Genomic DNA, 22,127 nt, shown 5'->3' on the forward strand with positions numbered 1-22,127 from the left:
TTTACCTAATTCAGTTTTACTGTAGTCTGGGAAACTTTGAGTAACAGTCGCTTGAAAAAAAATTGCTGTACTGATTTATGCTGGACATGTTGCCTTTCAAGTGAGCCAATGCATACCTAGTCATACAGATAGAGGTGCCCATCCCACCTTCTGATATAAAGTACAATGATGGATGGAGTAGCTATCAACAGTAGTGAATTTAAGTAGAGAGTTAAAATGAATTAAACAAAGCAAGTCCAGCTGTTTCATTGTGGCGAAAAGGATCATGCAGAGCTGCCAAATGTTATGGATTGTCAGTATTTTGTTACAGAAGTTACTGAAAAAATTCACGTATAAGTCGCTCCTCAGTATAAGTCGCCCCCCCACCCAAACTATGAAAAAAAACGCGACTTATAGTCCGAAAATTACGGCACTTTGTTTCAGACTGCAGTGACGTGTGACATTATAAGGATGATGCAATTGTGGTTATAAATTATGGTTATGGTTTATTGTGGTGAAAGTAGTATGTTGTGCATTTGAGCAGTAGGCGTAATTCTTATACATAACAGTACATAACATGGAAATTTAAACAAAACGTTATAAAAGTTCATTTCTATCGGTTGCCAGCAAAGGGCACATCTATATATAATGTTGTCATCATTCAAAATTGAGGAAAAAAAAGATTGCTTTGACTAGATGTTTCCCAGATGATTTGGGGCAATGGATCATTTCCTATATTGTTACAATATAATTATAATTTTTGGTTGGATGTATTTTATTTGTGCATGTATCAGTGTGACTTTTAAGCAAATTATTTTGTTTGTGTTTTTTTGCTCTTAAAAATTATACATGATGGCCACAGTGCATACACCCAACTGACTTTGTGATGTACTTAACTTTTTTTTTTGTTTTGTTTACATCCTCACCTGAGCTAGCCGTAATTTGTTGAGTTGCGTGATCAGAGATGCCTAACCAAGTGGCTAACACACACAAAATCGACCTGTCTGTCTTTATGTATGGGAGGGCCAGATGGCAAAATTCTAGTTATTTAAATAAAAAAAAATTGCCATAAGATGAAAAGCAGCTGACTTTCCAGTGTGTATTTCATGCCATCTTTTTATCATTAGCCATTTGGACGTGACCAGCCTGGACAGGCACGTCTACTGCTTTTTTCACTCACAGTTTCAGAGGAGTCATGGTAAAATATTTCTCCTTCTCTTTGCCGTCGATGATACAAATCGGTGGCGCCACCATATATAGAAAGTAGGGGTGTAACGATTCATCGATACACATCGATTAATCGATATAATGCTCTACGATTTATTGGCATCGATGCTAAACGTAAACATCGATTTATATCGCCGTGTTTGACCTCGGACATTAGACGCGACTTTATTTTGAAATCCAGTTTATTGTTGCTTGCTTCCTCTTTCCGGGAGCAGTACGCGGCGTGTTGTGTTGTGAGCAGAGCAGGCACGTGAAAGGGGAGCCGACAACTACGCGGCTCCTGGGCTGGTGCTATGGCTAGTGTCCAAGAAGACAAGGAAATTCGTTCCCCTTTGGGCTTCAAGTCATTCGTTTGGAAGCACTTTGGATTCCAAAGAAAAGATGGCTCAACGGACAATTAAAATTATTGTAAATAAATAGTTCAGTAATGCACTTTAAAGTTAATGGTATTACAAAAAAAGAAAGAATATTCATTTTGCTTTACTTATATGAGAAAAAATATAGGAATTTGATAAAGTTCAGTGTTAAAATAAGCACTTTGTATACTGCAATACTCTTGTAATTTCCTAAATAAAGAGTTTGCAGTACCTTGTTGATTTTGCGTATGAATTGTTATAAATCAGGATATTGTTCTATATTTTTTATTTAAAAAAATAAAAATATCGATCGTGGAGCACTATATCGTGATGTATCGTGAATGAATCACAGCAGGCTTTAAGATATCGGCAAATATCGTATCGTGGTTCTTTGTATCGATATGATATCGTATCGTGACAAAACCCGCGATTTACACCCCTAATAGAAAGCAAAAAAAGACAAATAAAATGCAAAATACACTTGTGGGGATAACCCTGACCTCACTGCTCTTGTGCTTAATATACTCTTTTAGATTAGACTTCACACCCAGTGATACAACTACACTTGCTAAGTGTACAGTACCTTCTGTTCAGTCTGAGTCATTCCCAAGGTAATCAAACAAAATATTTCCTCACCATGGAAAAAGAAAGCTTGTAACAGAACACTGATCCAGTACTGACTAACAAGCATGGCAAGTGACGCAATCCACGGCATGCTCAGTCATGTACAGACCTTCCACTTTTATGATCCAAACACTATCTCACTGTAACCTGGGCATCATGCTCCATAAACAAATCTCGCATCGTAGTCATGGAGATGTTGTTATGAATGATAGACAAGAGTGCGCTACGCTTCCATTCATCTTCGAACGCAGCTAGCACTGGCAAGTACACACACTGTCACTCCGTTTTTGGTGCATTCTGAATATCCAAATTGCAAAATTGAACAACAAACGGTCACACTTGAACTAGTGTGGACTCGGAGTAAATTTACTTTAAAAAGAAGATATTTATATTTTGTTCAACTATTCATTTAGAGGGAAAATCTCAGCTGCAATTGTTATTGAAGCAGCATTTGAAAAATGAGCCTGGAATATAAGTCACTTCCGTGTTTATATTCACATTTGCACCTTGCTGTTTTTGCTATACCAAAAAGAAGTGTCATTTCACATCCACTACAGTAGGTGGCAATAGCGCCCTCATATGTCAGAGTGTTTTTTTTTTTCCACTAAGCATGCGCACACACAGCACAGAACTGATCAAGGATGCATTTGAAAATACAATCCAAGCGTGCTTTCGACACCCAAGTCCGAGTCAGAGCGGCATGCTGGACAAATGGAATGTGTAGAATCAAGACATCAGTGTTGTGGGCTGATGGGGATTTAAATGACCTCATTCATCATTTGTATACCATGGATACAACACAAGTTTGTACGATATCACCTTTTGGGAAGTGAACAAACTCTCAAAGGACACCATGTAAAATTATTTAACAGTGAAGAAAAGGGGAAGAGAGATAATGATGCAAACTTTCACTATTAAAAAAACCCTTAAAGGACACCATGTAAAAATATTTAACAGTGAAGAAAAGGTGGAGAGATAATGATGCAAACGTTCACTATCAAAAAATGTTGTTTTTTTTAACTTTTTTTGTATTTCAGGCAAATTTATGCGCTTTTAATCTTTTTTGTGACAGACTAAAAAACAATGTAAATAGTTATTCATTGTTATACGTTGAGGTACAGTACATTTCTTTTTTTTTCATTATGTTAATATGATTGCTATATTATGCAGACAAACGTATAACAGTTTCATAAATAATATTTATAATCATGGCAGAAAGTTGAGGAGGGGCTGGATTTTTTTTCTGGTAGATTTTGCCATGTAAAGCCATTTGTTTGGAAGTATCCATTGTGTGAACATGTGTTCTTATCACATAAGCTGTTAATACAGGTCAGCAAAAGTATCATGTGCTTCATGTGCAGGAATGCCCCCACCCCCTCCCCCCAAACACAGCTTTAAGCTCTTTGACACTCCCATTGATAAGCTGTTTCCATCACAAGGTTTGTAAAAGGGGAAGTGGGATCTAAGTCATAAATAATGAATTGTATATACAGAGATTGTGCTTGTGACCATGTAAGTGCTGCAGAAGCTTGCATTGATCCGCCATGCTAATACTGATCTGAGAATGACTAAAGCACAACGACTTACAGCATATTGGAAGTGTTTGAAGCGACACCATTAATGTCAGATATATGTGCCACTTTTTAGCTTCCACTCTATTGACATTGTTATAACAGCTCTGTGATAACGCTGTCCAAAGCTCGTCACATCAACTGTTCTAAGACCTCCTCCAACATAAGTTACTCTAACAAGCTTACATTTTATTTATTTAATGTTTTTAAAATTATTAATATAGTCACTGCAGCATAAAAACGTACATATTTTGTCATGCATGTGACTTTCATACATACTGTTCTTTAATTCATTTATTTCTCTGTTCCTTCAGTTTTGAAACATCTGCTGTGTGTATGTGTGCGTGCGTGTATGTGTGTGAGTTCTTCCAGTCTTGTGTTTAGAATTGCCCACGCCCCACTAAGCATCACCGCCAGCCTCTTCATTTGCATTAAGTGCAGTTATTTAACAAAGTCCAATTTGTATGAAGACACATAGTCGCAGAAATTGCTTCCAGTCACTTGTGATTTACTTCTATTGTTTTGAAGCCATTGTGTGTATGTAGTAATTGTTTTTGAGTGTATTGTCTGGATTGGAGAGTTGATCAGGCTTGACTTGGCATTGTGCTTGTTCTTGTCATAGATTACTTACGCTGATGTGTCATTGAGTCATTTCATTTTATTTCTAATTAGAGTCTCCTTCATCTCTTAGAATTCACGACCCACAAAGCAATGAAAAGATCCGATTCTATGAAAGAGACAGAAATTCAAATGTTGGGGGGGTGATTTTTAGAGCTGTTGGATTAGTTATTAGTTATTAATTATAATAATGATTTTAAAGTGTATTTCTGGATCTATTTAATGGTAACTCAAATGAGACATTGATTGGTTTTACTTTATTAACTTCCAAACACTGGAAATTCTTTAGTAATTTAGTTGTTTTAAATACCAAGCATAGCAAAGCTGCTTCTACAATAGTTACACTAAATTTGTTACTGCACACGTAGATTAGAAATGATTGGGGTTTTTTTTCATTCAAATCTGTGCTCTCAACTCTCAGCTCTCAAGTTACGTGCATGTCCCAACATGAATCCCAGTAATTCCAGTTCTATAGTGCTACACCCTTGGCGTAGGGAGAAACAAAATGTAAATTTAAAATAAATGCAGTTGCATTATTTTACCGTAATTTCCGGACTATAAACTGCACCGGACTATAAGCCGCACCAGCTAAAATCCGGGGATATTTTAGTTTTTTTCTTATATAAGCCGCACCGGACTATAAGCCGCACGTGCACACGAGTTTTTTACAAAGAAAGACAGTACACAGAAAGCCTTTTTAAAGTTTTAATAACATACTTTAACACGTCTTTCTAAACATTGCCTGTGACGCAGCAGTAGTACCGCAGCAACACGGAAGTCTGCACGCGAATTATTAACAAAGAAAGACTGGACACAGAAAGCTTTTTTAAAGTTTTAATAACATACCTTAACATTTCTTTCCAAACACTGCCTGTGACGCGGCAGTAATACCGCAGCAACACGGAAGTAACACAGCACTAATAGGGTTTGATTAAATAAAAAAATACCGGTAAATGTCACTGAGACGCGGCGGTAACACAGCAGCAACACGGTAGCACAGCACTAACAGGGCTGATTAAAAAAGCATACAAGTAAAAGTAAAAAAAAAGAGCTTCATCGTCTTCATCTTCCTCCTGTGCATTGAAACCATCGAAGTCTTCCGATTGCGTTTGTTATCCTTTGCCACACACTTTCTCAGTATCTCTTTCGTCGTCGGTTTTATGCATTTCTTCTAGCATTTTCCATGATGAGGGTCTGTTCATGCTAATTTTATTCATGCACGAAGCGCTAAATTACATTAAACTAGCGAGCGACACGTATAGCTCCAGAGTAGACGGGACCACGAAATAAAGAAAAGGGTGACGCAACACAATGTCATCAACATCGACTGCCTTCAGCTTAAAAGTGGCATCATATGCATTTCTTTTGTCCCCCATAATGACGGTTTGTGTATAAAAGCTTCCTTTCAGTAATGTCCGTCTTGATCTCGTTCTGTCTCTTCTTTGTGTGAATTATACGGCACTATTTGCCTGGCGGATGGACATGCGATCAACACACCACTGACCATGTCATATATCCCTCCGCCCAGCAAAGCGGTGCCTCACAACAGCGGTCCACAGCCTTTTTACGAGTGTATAAAAGTGATCAAGTCATCACAAAAATCACGGAAATAATCATATATAAGCCCCCCATAATGATGGTTTGTGTATAAAAGCTTCCTTTCAGTATTGTCCGTCTTGATCTCGTTCTGTCTGATCTTTGTGTAAATTTTACGGCACTATTTGCCTGGCGGATGGACGTGCGATCAACACACCACTTTTCTCCCCAGTGACCGTGTCATACATCCCTCCGCCCAGCAAAGCGGTGCCACACAACAGCGGTCCACAGCCTTTTTACGAGTGTATAAAAGTGATCAAGTCATCACAAAAATCACGGAAAAAATCCTATATAAGCCGCACCGGACTATAAGCCGCAGGGTTCAAAATTTGAGAAAAAAGTCGCGGCTTATAGTCCGAAATTTACGGTATATACTGTTGTACTATTACCGGTACTTTGCTTTTCATACCTTGTACTGTGTTCAGAAACTATATCTTCCCTATTGCCCTTTCAGCTCAGGAATATGTGCGTGCAAGGCAGGAGTGTATGGACCCAAGTGTGACGAATGCCACCCAGGTTTCTTCCACTTCAGCAGCACCGGATGCCAGCCCTGTCAGTGTCACAATCACACCAACTACTGCCATCCACAGTCAGGTGAGTCTGCTGATAAGGAAAATCGCAATTTCATCTTGAACAGTGATTCTTATCTGGTGTATTGGAACCCAAAAGTGCGTTGCAGACCCATTTTGGGTGGGTCCCAGACAGCCAGAACAAAAATTACACAAGTTCTACTTTTGATTTTTATGCTACACTACAGAGGCATACCAAGAATATACTGTAATTAGGTAAACGACATGAAGAGTGGCCACCTCTTGCTTTGGGCACTAGTTTACTACGTAAACAAATCCAGTGCAGCTCAGCCTCTGGTAAGTAATACGACAAATTCGTTATAAACTGCTTTTGAAAATACAATGTCGGCGGCCATTTTTAAACAAAACATGTTCTTTATTGTTCTTAACCTATAACAACCTATGAAAACACGACTCGTTCCGAGAGGCTTAATGTAAGCAGAATTGTTCATGCGTCATTATACAGTCGATTGAAATTGCTAAGGGTTGATTTGATTTCCCCTGAAGTCCACGTATGGGGTACCACCTCTGCCGCCTAAGATAGATTGGTCCGCAGTCTGTGAGCAGCAGTTGCAACAAGCTGTATGGTGAGGAACCTCTCCTCAGTGATGACAAACCTTTCGTCATGGTCATTTCGTCCTAAGTCATAACATAATTGTCCGCCCTATCGTCTGTCCACGTTCTATTTAAAAGGTTCCTCCGTCAAGCACTTTCATCCGTCCTTCAGTCGTCATTAGGCCCCCCAAAATAAAAAGCTCATCACCATTGCTATCATCTATAAAATATTCCAGTCACTTTTTTGTTATATAGTGAGTACATTTGTGTGTTTCTGTGAGACAATGCAGCCAAAATGAACATTAACATCATAAATAATTAAGTGCCACCCACCACTTGGGAATCATACCCAGGCTTTGGGTTTTGATAGCACAAACCAAACCAGTGAACCAAACGACCTTGCAGAACATTCAATAAGATCAATAGCCTAATAGTGCTGCAAGCTACAGTCATTCACACCAATAAGGCTACAGAATTCACTAGAAGCTGTGTGCTTCATGATGGTCCCGTAGTTTGCAGGACTTAAGGGATAACAGGAATAAATCAGCTGCGGTTGCTCTCGTCCATTGTTGCCAAGGACAAAAAAAAAGTGGGTCTTTTTCCCCTTATTTAAATGAATATGTCCCCACCTCTTCTCTTGTACATGTTGCAGGAATGACACTTGCACAAGCAAGTGAACATCGGCCATCGTTCATTTCGCATCCTGGGTGAATGTAGCATAATAAACACACGCGAGACGGGCTGGGTGTGTTTCTGTCAGTCGTCAATTAAATGTGCATCCGTCAGTGACGGAGTGAGAGGTCTCTCAGTATTCGACCCGGGTAAGGCGATTACACGGACCGGCGAAAAAAACCACCGTCGTCCTTCCTATTCTTGAACTTTCTTGTCCCGCGTCCTTCTTCCGCAAAATGGATGTCCGTCAGTCAACTGTTCCAGTCCCAACAGACTGCAAATTCCAATGATTATTTTGTCCAGTATTTTTCTCCCGATGTACTATCTACTGCACTGGTGTCAAGCTCAAGGCCCGGGGGCCAGATACGGCCCGCCACATCATTTTATGTGGCCCGCGAAGACAAATTGTGCATCAAATTCGTGTGTCATTACTAGGATTGCAAATTGTCTTCACTTTTAATAATATCTGTTAATAACTCGTCTGATTTGAAAGCGAGTTATTTGTCAGTTTGTTTTGTAGCTTTTACTCTATATAATATGAGGTGCTCATACATTTATTTGGGTTGACAGTCATAATGGCCCTCCGAAAGAAGCTATGACTACAATGCGGCCCGCGAAAAAAATGAGTTTGACACCCCTGATCTACTGTATATGCTGTGTGTGTAACAATTAATAAAATACAACAATACATTTTCATTTACATAGCGCTTTCACAACAGCTATAGCGTAGTATGTCATTTGGCAGTGGCACAAATTCACCCCTCTCTTTGCAAATTGTTATCAGTTATTTCAATAAAACACTAATACTGTGGAGAAAGAGAGAACAGAAAGAACACCAACACAGTTCACTTTGGTTTGCCAGTGCTAATCAACTGATTGACAGCACCTGTTTTTTATTGTTAAACAAAAACAATAAAAACAATACTTCCTGTGTAGCATACGTCAAAATAAAAGCCCCAATGTATAGCGCACATATACTAACAGCCCCACTTGCTCTCATATTGGTCTAAGAGTTTTCTACAAAAAAACAGAAATGGCACTCCCCAAAGAAACAGAAAAAATATAATATATAATAATATAATAATGAAAACATACATCATTAAGACTGCTGGGTTAAAAATTGACCAGACCCAGGAAGTTGGGGTAATTTCACCCAATTTTGGGTTGTTCTGCAAAAAGACAACCCACTTTGTTGGGTTGTGATGTACAATAAAATGACAACTGTCTAATTTTTTAACTAAAATTGGGTTGGTTTTAACCCAGCATTTTTGAGGAGGTAATAAAACAAATGCGGCAAGAATGTAAAGGTCTACTTTATATCAAAGTCTGATGTAAAAAAAAAAAAAAAAAAAAAAAGCTCTCGTGCAATAAAAACGTTTTTTTATTTTTTAAATAATTTCCTTAGCCCCGGCACAAGCAATCCTCTACCTTCTTTCACTTGTGGTTGGGGCATACCTCTAACTCAGAGCATAAATAGTTTTTCACACTTTATCAAATTGATACAGTCTTAACCAAGCCTTGAGCTGACGAAGGCTGCTCTGAAATGAGAGGTGAAACGACTTGTAAGACAACCAGAACAGTCCAGTCAAGATCAATTCGATGCTTTGAGGACGAAAAGACCTGGATGAATGAGAATATTCACACGCACAGTGTTATTTTTGTGTACCGTTGGGGGGGTCTTTTTTGGTAAAGACTAGTGCTAGCTTTTTACTCTGTACGACTATGAATGGAAAGAGCTCTTCCACTACAAAGTTGCACACAGCAATTCTCATCCAAGCCATCTACCGTTTTGTAGAATCTATTGACAATCCTTTACATTATATTCACTTATTTTTCCTGTCTTTTCAACCGCTTTTGTTTTTGCTGTGTGAAGGGAGCTGGAAGTTAACACGGTATTAGTTTGCTGATCACCGGTGAGATCTTAAGTGCTTATGCATTTGATCCATTCACATTCGCTAGACCTACATTTTAGCTACATTCATTTCAGCATTCACGGCACTAGCTTTGTTTAGGTCGTGATGGGGACAACTGTGCTTTTAACAAAAGCAGCTGATTACTGTAGTATCCAGCCCCTTTGCACGTTCACCCGCATACACATCACACACACACATCACACACACACACACACACCCACCCACAAACACACGCACACGCACACATACACACACGGATCTTCCTCATTCCCCTTAAGTAACTGGAGTCTCTACAAATATGCAGCATTCGATTAGCGAGCAGGAACGGGATTGGACAGAGCAGTCTTACAAAGAAGTCTCACAGATCGTAAAACCATCAGTTTGTTTTATGCGAGTCTGGAGTGTATTTAACAAGAAAATAAAAACCCATTGAAACCAAGGTCTCATTTTTAAGGGTGGTTTGTGCAAGAAGGCGGAGCACAAATGGTACTGGAGACAAGAGAGTATAGTTTAAGTTGATCCTCTTGAGGAGGACTGTGCCTCACCTCCCAGAAGCCAGGCTTTTAGTCACATAGAGTTGCTTGAAGGACGAAAGGGGAAGCCTTACTGATGGTTGTAATAGTGGGGGGGGGGGGTGAGGGGGAGTTTTAGAAGCCATATGTCTTGCTGCTATTTTGCATGAACAGATGGACTACTAAGTTCTCACTCGGGCTCAGTGTTCAGGGCTGTGGATTAACTATGGTTTTACTGTTCTCTCTGAGCACTGATGCTCTTTTCACAGGGAAATTGTACACTCAAACAAGAACACTATGTGCAAAATCGCATTTTACTGTATCCAAACTGCAGAACGCGTACATGAACTGGATCATTTATTTAGGGTTGGAGCAACCTGGTCTTTGTCATCGTATTGTCATATCCACAAATCTAATGATAACCTATCCATAATTCTTTAACTGAATAAACACTGCTATGTCATGTTTGTTCTTTCTCATTCCGCTGTATACAGAGTTCTAGTTCATTCCAAATGTGTTTAATGAATTTCAGTCAGTGGCGGATGCTGGTCTTTCAAGAAGGGGAAGCTCAATTTCGGCCTACATCATAAAATTTGTCGGTTTATTTACCTGCTGATCGGTAGGGACAGAAACTGTGATAGGAGTCAGAAAGAGTGATAGAAGTCAGTCTCCAAACACAAGCAGCTACAAAAGAACCCACCAGAAAGAGAAGCTCAATTTGTCGCTAGCCGTTTCTAACAAAGAAAATGTCGCTAAGAAGATTAGGAAAGTCTCCGGTTCAACTCTAAACAGAATGAAAATTAATAAATGCTTCCACGGATGTTTACACAAAAAGATTGCTAATTCGCTCATTTCGCTGTCAATCAAAAAGGGATTCAGCCTCAGACAGATTATCTGGGTGTCCGATGGGTGGGACAAAGCTCAGCATTTATCCAATGACTCGTCTCATTTCGCTGCACTTTTTGCTTCCCTATTGAACTCGGTGGACACCCAGCATCTACACTGTTTAAAGCACTGTTCAAATCACTGTGAAGCTGCGGAAATGAGTGAGAGGAAAGCCACATCGTTACCAGTGATAAGAAGCTGATTCTGAACAAAGGTTGAGCGCATTGTAGCGCATATTTAGTCAATGACATGTACACACAACAGTATATATTTGATCACTTATTTTATTACATTTTAGGGGGAAGCTGAGCTTCCCTTGCCGTCTTAGAGTAATCGCCTCTGATTTCAGTATAGAGCGCTGTGTTGGCCAGTCAATAAAGATGCAACAAACTCAATACCTTGTTTTCTGATCTGGGATACAGTCATGCTGGAACAGATGTCACATTTAAAGAAATTCTAAAATCCACACCACCTATTGTATGATTTGGATAAATGTATGTACCTGTAGCCTTTAGGTGTAGGTTTTATATATCAATTGTAGGGCCTGATCTATATGTAGTTTTTGAGTCTGAGGCCAATGCCAATTTTTGGCAGGAAAAAACACTGATTACGTATTATCCAGCAAAATAGTGTTGAAAGCTAGCTGCAAAATTTATATGACCATACTAGATAATTCGGAGATATTTGGGGACATGCAGATGAAGTTTAATCAGATTTGTTCACTTTGGGAGAACATTTATTCACTGAGTTAAAAATTGTGTCACCTAACCTTGACGCAGGGGATCCGTCCACCAGGGTAAGTCAGCCGTCTGCTGCCAGCAATGGTTTGGGAATCTCTGTTAGCCAAACAAACAACAGCCAGAAGGTGGTGCATTACGGAAATTGCTTTTATGGCACGTCGTTTCCTATGCTTATCTCACATTAAAATGCTACTCTTTACTCTTACTTGTCCGTAAACAGCCACACACAGCTTCGCACAAGTAATTCAGTCACAGGGGAAAAGTCTTTTGCCAGCTTTTTGAAGCCTTTGAAACGGGGCTCACCAACTCCGGTCCTCAAGGCCGCCTATCCAGCCCGTTTTAGGTGCAGCCCTACTACAACACACCTGATTTAATGATCACCTGACCAGCAAGCGCTATAAAAGCCTGATAGCAATTCTTATGATTTGAATCAGGTGTGTTGCAGTGAGGATGCATCTGGCAAGTCGGGTCTCCAACTATCAAGTGATGGCCAACTTAAAATAATAGTGTTATCTGTAATAACTCATAAAAACCTTTGTGGTTCAAACAGGTCATAATGAGAACATGACATTAAACACTGACACCTCTTGCGTTTGGCGAAACAAGTTGCATTAAAATTAGGGCTGCTCATTATTATAATTATAATCACAATTTTGGGTCCAGACAATCTCAAAATTCATATAATCGACGACAAACGATTATTTGGTGTTTCCGTTCTGAGACGTGCATGCGCAACTCAACCGCAACGCCCCCGCATGTGTGGAGAGTGGAGATCCAGGCCATATTTAACAGGCAATGTTGTACCTTAACGCATTCAATGAATGGAATCTTTATGAACTCACTAAAATATTTTGGACGAACATTAACTCAACATAGCGCATTTTTGCTCTGTGGACGTTTTTGTGAACACGCTCATTTTGGGGCCAATGGAATGGTTTTGAACAGCAGTTTACTTTTATTCAAGGATGCCAGTTTTTCTCTTCTTAGACTTCAAAATAAAACCCCGCAAAACACATTTAGATAAACCAAATCAAATTTTTGTTTTGCACATTGAATACTTAATTTGTACATGCTTCATTTCCAACCTGAGTTTTGGCCCCTACAGCAGATTGTTTGTGTTCTGTGTGTGTGTTCTGGACCACAGACATGTTTTTGTTTCAACTCATTAAAGAAAAACAGAATTCAAGCAATTTTCTCTTGTATTTAAGATAGGTATTTAAGGTGATAGCACCTGGATATTAGTGTGAATGGAATGCGTGAAAATGAGAAAATGCCAGAGGGTAAGTGCTCGAAGCAACCTTTTATTTATTGGGGGAAGAAAAGAACCATAAACTTTTCATTTTTGGAACCATAAACTTAGTTCATGAAATTTCAATTATGAACTGAACAAGTTCCTTTTAAAATTTGTGAATTGAACTTTGAAATAGTTTGTGGCGAAAATGAAGTTTTCTAACACTGTTAACAGGAGAGTCTTATTTAAACATGTTCAATAAATACTGTTCCAAACATGTTCAATAAATGCTTTTCCAATTTTAAAAACTTAATCGTGTAAATAATCATGATTTCAATATTGAACAGAATAAACGTGAATATGATTTTTACCCATAATCAAGCAGCTATAAATTCAAATACAAACACACGTCTGACCACAATATACATAAATTGCTGTTTATGTATAATGTACAGTATAGTAATTTTTTGTCATGCTATTATTTTTTTCTTTTATGTATAATAGGTCCTTTTCGTATCTTCCACCTTCCCATGTTTAAAAAAGTACAACTAGGATAAAACAGATTTTCTAAACTTTATTTCCTCAGGTGTATGTGTGAACTGTGTGGGTAACACCCAGGGGAACAATTGCGAGGAGTGCAAGCCAGATCATTACCGCAGCCGTAGCACTGCCCTGACTGAAGACTGTGTCCCATGCCCTTGCTCCAATTCTTCCTCCACTGGCACCTGTCACACCGGTGAGTCCCTGACTACACACACATGCACGCACGCACATATGCTTACACACACACACACATGCACGCACACACACACGCACACACACACGCACTCACCTGCACTCACAACGCGAGGAACCGTATTGGGTGTCTAAATTTTAATGGATAGAACACCCTTCACAAAATGCTTGAACATTGTAATTGTCATTCAGTAAAGGCAAAACTAATAACCTCCATGCATGTCAATGGCTGCCTTATGAAGGTTGAATCACTTGGTCAAAGTAATATGTGACCCGCTGTAGCAAAAGCATAAGCAAATAAATGAACAATGGGACCCACATTTTCAAAATTAGGTTTTGGCACCAAAAAGGGAACCATCTCAGCTTTCCAATAATATACAGGGGGTTCTCGATTTACGACATCGATCCGTTCCTATGCGGCAATGTAAACTGAATTTGGGTGTTAGTTGAAACAGTAATAACAGAAAACAGTACAATAATAAAAAAAGAGAAACAATTCTTTACCTTTAGTCCTGTGGTTGGCTTCCACACTGGAAAGGGGCGTTGCAAGAGAGAGATGACAGTCCAACATGGTGTATACCATGTGAGTGGGTAATGTCGTCTTCCTCGGTCCACAGGCTCTCTCGCATTGTATTCTTCCACCGCGCGCGCCAACTCGTTCCCGTGCGCGTTACGAATCTTAAGACGCCTTTACGACGCAAAACCGCTTAGGTGGAAAAAAGGCTTTAAATACCGTAATTTTCGGACTATAAGTCGCGTTTTTTTTCATAGTTTGGGTGGGGGGGCGACTTATACTCAGGAGCGACTTATATATGTTTTTTTTCACAAATTTTTACTTGATCATTAACACATCACTTACTTACAAGTATAGTTGACCACTTCACATGTTATTTTTAGTATAGTTGATCACTTCACATGCTTTGATATCTTTATCTTGAACATATTAAAAACATGAAAAATAGAGAGAAAAAATCAAATAAAGTAATTAACACTTTAAAGCGCCATATCCTCTGGACATGTCCTCTGTCACCAGGATGACAAAGGACGAGAAATTTGATCGATGGATTTAATGATTTGGAGTGACACAAATGGTTTGATAATATTGTTGTTTATGTGATAGTTATTTAAAATATAGTTTATATATCGTTGTATGGGCCTGTGGAATAATTTGAACTGCGGCGCGGCACACGGCATTGTTGACAAAGGACGATCGATGGATTTAATGAATTGGAGTGACAGATGGTTTTATAAACGTGTTATTTATGTAATCGTTTTTTTTAAATAACTGAATGTTACGTCAGGCCCGTTCTCAGCTCCTCGTTTGTGTTTGTCACGTTAGCATACAGTATCGTTTAGCCTGTTGTTGCTCGTTCATGTCTGTTCATGGTGTTGAATTTTGTCGAATAAATTGCCCCCCAAAATGGGACTTATACTCCGGAGCGACTTATATATGGTTTTTTTCACATTTTTGGGCATTTTATGGCTGGTGCGATTTATACTCCGGTGCGACTTATAGTCCGAAAATTACGGTATATGAGATGAAAAACAAAAAAAATATATAAATAATATATAATATAAAAAATAATATATGAGACGTGTGTCGTAAACATGTAAACCGAGGACACAAACCGAGGACCTACGAGATATTGCAGTTTTAAGTTGGATAGTCTGAGCGTCTTGGATATACCGTATTTTCCGCACCATAAGGTGCACTTAAAAGCCTTTCATTTTCTCAAAAACCAAAGGTGCCCCTTTTAATAAGGTGCGCCTTTTGTGTGGACCAAATTCCAAAATCTGTAAATGTTGTCATGTGGCTGCTGCTACAGAGACGTAATATGTAGAAGTAATATGAAGACCCAATGAACCAATCAGAAGACATTTCGTTTTAAATTAAATGTGTAGACCGGGGCGGTAAACCAATCAGAGAACTGTACGTAATACACTGTGATTGATAAATAGATACTATCAGTCTGTGCAAAACAAACAGCATTAGGACCCTCTAATATGGCATCAACAAAGAGACATTCAAGATTTGTGGAAAGCCGGGATCATTGCCAACGTGACGACGACGAGACAATGACGAGAGGGAACTTGTCATGTTTAATGGCAAATTTGCCCGACTGTTTAATTCGGATACAGAAGATGAGGACGTTGATGGATTTGCGTATGAATATCGATTAACAATAATGTGAGTACAGTAGACTACATGGTTAAATAGTAGAATAACGTACAATTGAACTGTCTCACTGTCTCATTCTTGTTATGTATTTTTGTTTACTGTAAGTCACGGCATGCATGTGCCTCATAATGCAGCGTTCTCTATGTGCGGATTAAGTACAGAAAAGCCCCGCAATTGAGTTTGTGCGTTTTAACACAAAGCACCTTATGGTGCGGAAAACACGATGTTAAAAATATTATAGTGTTCAACTTTCGAACCACTGTCTCTCACAAGGGTCGCTGGTGTGCTGGAGTTTATCCCAACTGTCTTTGGATGGTAGGCATTTCAAAGAAAGTTTCAGTATTTTTTACAGTTAAACATAGAACGTGAAAATAGCCCAAAAATAAATGATCATTTGACTCGTCATGATTTCAGTGATTACCAAAATAATCTGGATTAAAACATTTTTTTACAACCGGGCAACCCTACTAGTATTGATGTCCTGTCTGGAATCAAGTCTACTATATACTTCTATGTATAATCTATTTTACTAAATGTCTCTTTTGAAAAGCATTTTATCCATCCATCCGTTATCTGTACCGCTTTTCCCCACGGGGGTCGCGGGCGTGCTGCAGCCTATCCCAGCTGTCATCGGGCAGTAGGCAGGGGACACCCTGAACTGGTTGCTAGCCAATCTCAGGGCACACAGAAACGTACAACCATCCGCACTCACACTTATTGGCAATTTGGCATGCTCAATTGGGATGTGGGAGGAAACCGGAGGACCCGGAGAAAACCCACGCAGGCACGGGGAGAACATGCAAACTCCACACAGGGAGGGCCGGAGGTGGAGTCGAACCCGCACCCTCCAAACTGCGAGGTGGATGTGCTAAGCAGTGCGCCATTGTGCCGCCCAAAAGCATTTTATGTGAGGATACATTTTAAAAAAGTAAAATGATTCACATAAAAAGATTATAAATTATATAATAATAGTGTATATAATGTACTCTTCCTGCTCTCTCTATCTGCTCTCTATGTACCATCAACCAAAGGGCAGATAACCATGCAAGATGTTTTATATCTCGTAAGATATACAAACTGATACATTGATTGACTTTAGACTATATAATTGAACAACAGACATGGGAAAACTACAGCTCGCAGTGCTTTTTAATCCGGGCCGCCGAACAAAAAAATACATTCCTTCATTGCAACGGTCACGTTTCTCCATTCGATAGCACTGACAATTCGTGATCATGTAGCAAAACATGCACCAATAGACATACTTACCAACTTCCCCAATTCTGGTGGGAGACTTCAGAATTTCAACCCTTTTTTCACGCTTAACTCCCAATCAATAATTTCTCCCCCTAATCTCCAGATTTTACAATGACCTAAACAGTTTACATTGTGGGGAATGTGATGACATCTTCTCTTTGCCGAGGATGAAAACTGCTCACTTGGACCACTTATCCGAAGACACGGCCTCATCAATATTTTGAAGCAGATGTAACGCCTCCTTTCCTGTGTTTTTTTAATAGACCAAGGTGACCTGCAGATTTTTGGAGAAAATCAATGCAGTCTCTGGTTTCTATAGAAAACGCAGCATTGTCCCAATGGTGCAAAAGATTCACACAGAAATTAATGGGATCACTGTAATTGAAGGAATAATGATTTGTAAATATTTTTCGTATTTTTTAATCCACTTTATTCCTATGCCCCATGAGCCTTTGCATGAATTAGGTGCACAAATGTCTGGCATGCTGAGAGATTGGTGTTAAAGTGACAATATCTCAATTTACAACAAGCAGGTTCATCCACTTATTTAGAAATCATAAACCTTTCATGGCTGGTAGTGTCTCTAATCGATTTAGGGAGACAGGTTTGTGTTTCATTTCAGTGAACAAATTATTTGCTTATTTGCCAAATTAGGAAGACAGGTTTGTGTTTAATTTTAGTGAACATATTATTTGCTTACTATTTCACCCGAAAGACAACCTTTTCTTGATCATATTTAGCCCTGGCCAAGACCAGTTCTCCTCATTGCTGAAGTCCAGTCTTGGGGTTGGATGCGCTGTTGAGCACTGCCATTTAGTGGCAAAAACTGTTATTACAACTTTCAACTGCTCAGCTACACTAAACATTTTTTAAAAAAAAATAAGTGAATGCCCCACCGAGTGTGGCCATAGCCCGCTAGTTGCCATTTACCATTTTGATCATATTGGTTTTGGATTTGTTGGTGACATTTCTTTATTTGCAAATACAAGTCCATTCAGAAGACCTTTGTTATTGATAATACGAAGAGCAGATGGATTTAAAGAGTGATTCCGAGCTCTAGTATTGAGACACCACAATCCGTGTTATTGACACTGTCCTTACACTGGCCTAAATGTTATTTTGTATCTCAAATGATCACATTACTATGTATGTTGTAAAGCGTGCTGTGCCTGATAAATTGCTGGAGGTTCAAAGGCAGCGAACCTGCTGGGTTATATAACCCAGAAACATGAGCAGCACTGCACTGGACTTTATCTATGGTCTTCCTTTTTAACCTGTTAAGTGAACAGATCACATGTAAATAAATAAATAAACACGGGAAACATTAAAAATGAAAGCCAGTCCACAGCAGTAGGTGCAGATGCAATCACACGAGTGATTTAATGTCTGACCTAGATTCTGATCTGGAACAATGCGCCACTTCACCTCCCTGGGTGTCACAGTAAAGATCTCAATTTACAACAAACAGGTTCATCCACATATTTTGAAATCGTTTATTCTACACTGCACTGAAACTATACTGTTTGTGCTAAATTGTCATTGCCATGGCAGCCCAAGTTTTGAGGTAGCTTTAGCTCCTAGCTCTGGTGTTAAGTCTCAAATCACCCACAGCCACCACACTGATAACATTGTCGAAGGATACAAAACCATACCTCTCTGATCATGTCTTTCTTCATACAGTGATACTGCCTGAAAGCATAATGCACCCCCCGACCCATCCCCCAGTCTGTTACTGCCTGAGTGGCTCTGAAATGGTCCAACTATGCTCATGCTGTCCCAGCTCAGCTCAGCCTCGTTCATGTCCCTTCCCCTCCCTTACACATTGCATCACCTCAAGTGTGGTCCCGGTAGGCGGACACATACTAACATAGCAGCCGGCACGTATCTTCCTGCATGACTGTTGCAGAAGACTCGCAGAACATGGTTGGTTGCAGAAGATTGGCCCAAGTAAGACAAAATGTGAAAATACCGAGGTTAAGCTAGAAAAAAAATCAACACAATAATAAAAAAAAAAAAAAAGACTTTGTTTATTAATTTAAAGGGCGAGTAAAGCGAGGCAACATTATAAAATGTCAGTGCTACAATTCCCCCCCGACAAAAACCTCAGAAGAAATATAACGGTATTTTGGAACAGAAGGGTAGTACACTTACTGATGCCCACTTTTTGGGAGAAGTTTGCTTCATTTGACCCATCAGCCTGACTACATCACAGAAGGAAGAGATCACAATTTCCCCATTGGAAATCACTGTAAAGACTCGCTTAAGATGTACCAAAACAGCTATCAATTGGAAACAAAATGTACAAGGACTAGGGGTGTAAATCGCGGGTTTTGTCACGATACGATATCATATCGATACAAAGAACCACGATACGATATTTGCCGATATCTTAAAGCCTATTCATTCACGATACATCACGATATAGTGCTCTATGGTCGGTATTATTATTTTTTTTAAATAAAAAATATAGAACAATATCCTGATTTATAACAATTCATACGCAAAATCAACAAGGTACTGCAAACTCTTTATTTAGGAAATTACAAGAGTATTGTAGTATACAAAGTGCTTATTTTAACACTGAACTTTGATGTCGTGTTTTTTCTTTAAATGTGCGGCGAGATTTGTGGTCCCTGAATATTTGATCACCGCATGGCAGGATTTACAAACTGCACGTGTCTTGTCCGTTGAGCCATCTTTTCTTTGGAATCCAAAGTGCTTCCAAACGAATGACGAAGCCTAAAGGGGAGCAAATTTCCTCGTCTTTTTGGACACTAGCCATAGCACCAGCCCAGGAGCCGCGTACTAGTTGTCGACTCCCCTTTCACGTGCCTGCTCTGCTCACAACACAACATGCCGCACACTGCTCCCGGAAAGAGGAAGCAAGCAACAATGAACTGGATTTCAAAATAAAGTCGCGTCTAATGTCCGAGGTCAAACACGGCGATATAAATCGATGTTTACGTTTAGCATCGATGCCAATAAATCGTAGAGCATTATATCGATTAATCGATGTGTATCAATGAATCGTTACACCCCTAACAAGGACATCTCTACTTAAGACTACTTCAACATATCACAAGTATTAGCCTCTTCGTGACTGATTTTAGAGAAATGAGCAGCCTTTCCTTATACCAGTCACCAACATACACAAACACGATGCGTTCCGAGAGGCTTTATGTAAGCTGAATTTTTCATGTTGTTATATACATATTCAGTTGCATTTCCCCTGAAGTCCACATATGGGATACCACCTCCACCCCCTCTCCAAAAAGGAGGTGCTTTAAACATCGACACTTAACTGAGGGATCAGCTTCCTCGCTGGAAGTCAGGTGCTGGCATTCCTTCCAATAAGACAACCTCCCGGCGTTGTGACGCGGTCTGGGGCGAGCATCCTGGGTGAGCCGGGACCCGGCTGACACTTTCGTGTTTAAACCATGTTTAAAGTCATTTCAAACACCTCCCTGTACAATGACTTCCAATGGGAAACTTGTGATTGCTTCCTTCCGTAACATCATCAACCAAGACATGGAGGGGAGGGGTGTGTAGCACTATTCCTCACTAAAAGTGGGCGTTTTGAAAGGCATTCGTTGTTTCATTATTTCTTCATACAGAATGGATAAAATAGAAAAGGCTTTTTTTCATTTTCCTGATTAAAGAAATACATAAACTAGGCTAGTGAAAAATGAACCAGCCCCACTTTACCCTCCCTTTAAATTCTATAAATTCAATAAGATACATAATAAAAAAAAAAATACAGCAACATTTAATGTCAATGAGCTGCTAGTCACTCTTTATTGGGTGCAATATTTGAGTCAAACACACTGCACAAAACATTTTGTGGTACAGTGTTTACACTTTTATTCCTCTTTGCGCCCCTAAGTGCACACCACTTTCACCTTAAATGAAGACCACCGGAAATACCTTTAGTTGTAAATATATAGTATGTACTATGTATGTGGAAACGAGAAGTGGACACAGTTATGAATGACCGTGCAGGTTGCGCTGACAGTATCGGGTTAATGTACCACACAATAGAGCGGTTAAGGTCAGAACCAAAGCAGGAATAGCCTTTCATCTTTCTCTTCACTTGAGAACTTTGGACTAAAAAAATGTGCTCTTCTGTAGACCCACTGTGACGCAATTAAAACCATAGTGTTATTCCCAAATAACTTGAATGTGTCTCCAACTAAAACCAAACATTTTGAGAAGAACTGCTGTGTGCAGAAGAGTTTTCTCACAAAGACGCTAGAAGCTTGAAGACTGAATAGTGGAGTGGGTTTTCCCAACAAATACTCACTCATTAGACCATACTGTGAACTATGTTTATGGTGAAAACTGGTGTGAATAACTTGTATCTCTGCAACTACATTCAAACCCTACAATTGACTAAATTGTAGGTATCAGGACTTGACAGCTACAGTCAATGACCCCAGAATGCTGCTTACTAAAAGCATTTAGGTGCAGTATAAAACTAGGGCAGACAAAGCCTGGAGCACAAAGGTCACTCAATCCCAATCTGTGCAACTTTGCTTGTTGACAAATAAAATCATAATGTCTAGAACCACAAATCTGATGCAATATTTTTAACTTCAAGAACCAGGATGAATGCAAATGTATATTTCAGGATGATGCATTAAGCATGTGAAAGTGTGTTGAGATGTGACCACAACAATGTGCAGATATTTACAACCATAGATTTGGAGCCCTTAATTAAGTTCTACTGCAAAAGAATGTCAGTTTGCTGTGGCAGGGAGTGCTCTGCGTTACAACTAGATCTAGACTCTACCTCGTGCAACACATTCAGAGCTTTAAATTATCAATGAAGCATTACTGCTGTAGCAAAGAAAATCTACTCTCTGTGAGAGATTTATTCCTCAGTTTCCCACCACAAACAGAAATACCATC

At 39.4% G+C, this 22,127-nt stretch overlaps 1 protein-coding gene across 1 annotated transcript in view; it reads left to right on the forward strand.

Annotated features, from left to right (window-relative positions):
• Positions 1-22,127, forward strand: part of si:ch211-158d24.2 (multiple epidermal growth factor-like domains protein 9) — a 46,787-nt gene that overhangs the window by 19,425 nt on the left and 5,235 nt on the right. The window contains exons 3-4 of the mRNA XM_037259476.1: positions 6,426-6,565; positions 13,635-13,784. Coding sequence (XP_037115371.1) covers positions 6,426-6,565; positions 13,635-13,784 — 290 coding nt within the window. The remainder of the gene's footprint in view (positions 1-6,425; positions 6,566-13,634; positions 13,785-22,127) is intronic.

The sequence above is a fragment of the Syngnathus acus genome, chromosome 9, assembly GCF_901709675.1.
Source record: "Syngnathus acus chromosome 9, fSynAcu1.2, whole genome shotgun sequence".
NCBI classification, from domain to species: domain Eukaryota; kingdom Metazoa; phylum Chordata; class Actinopteri; order Syngnathiformes; family Syngnathidae; genus Syngnathus; species Syngnathus acus.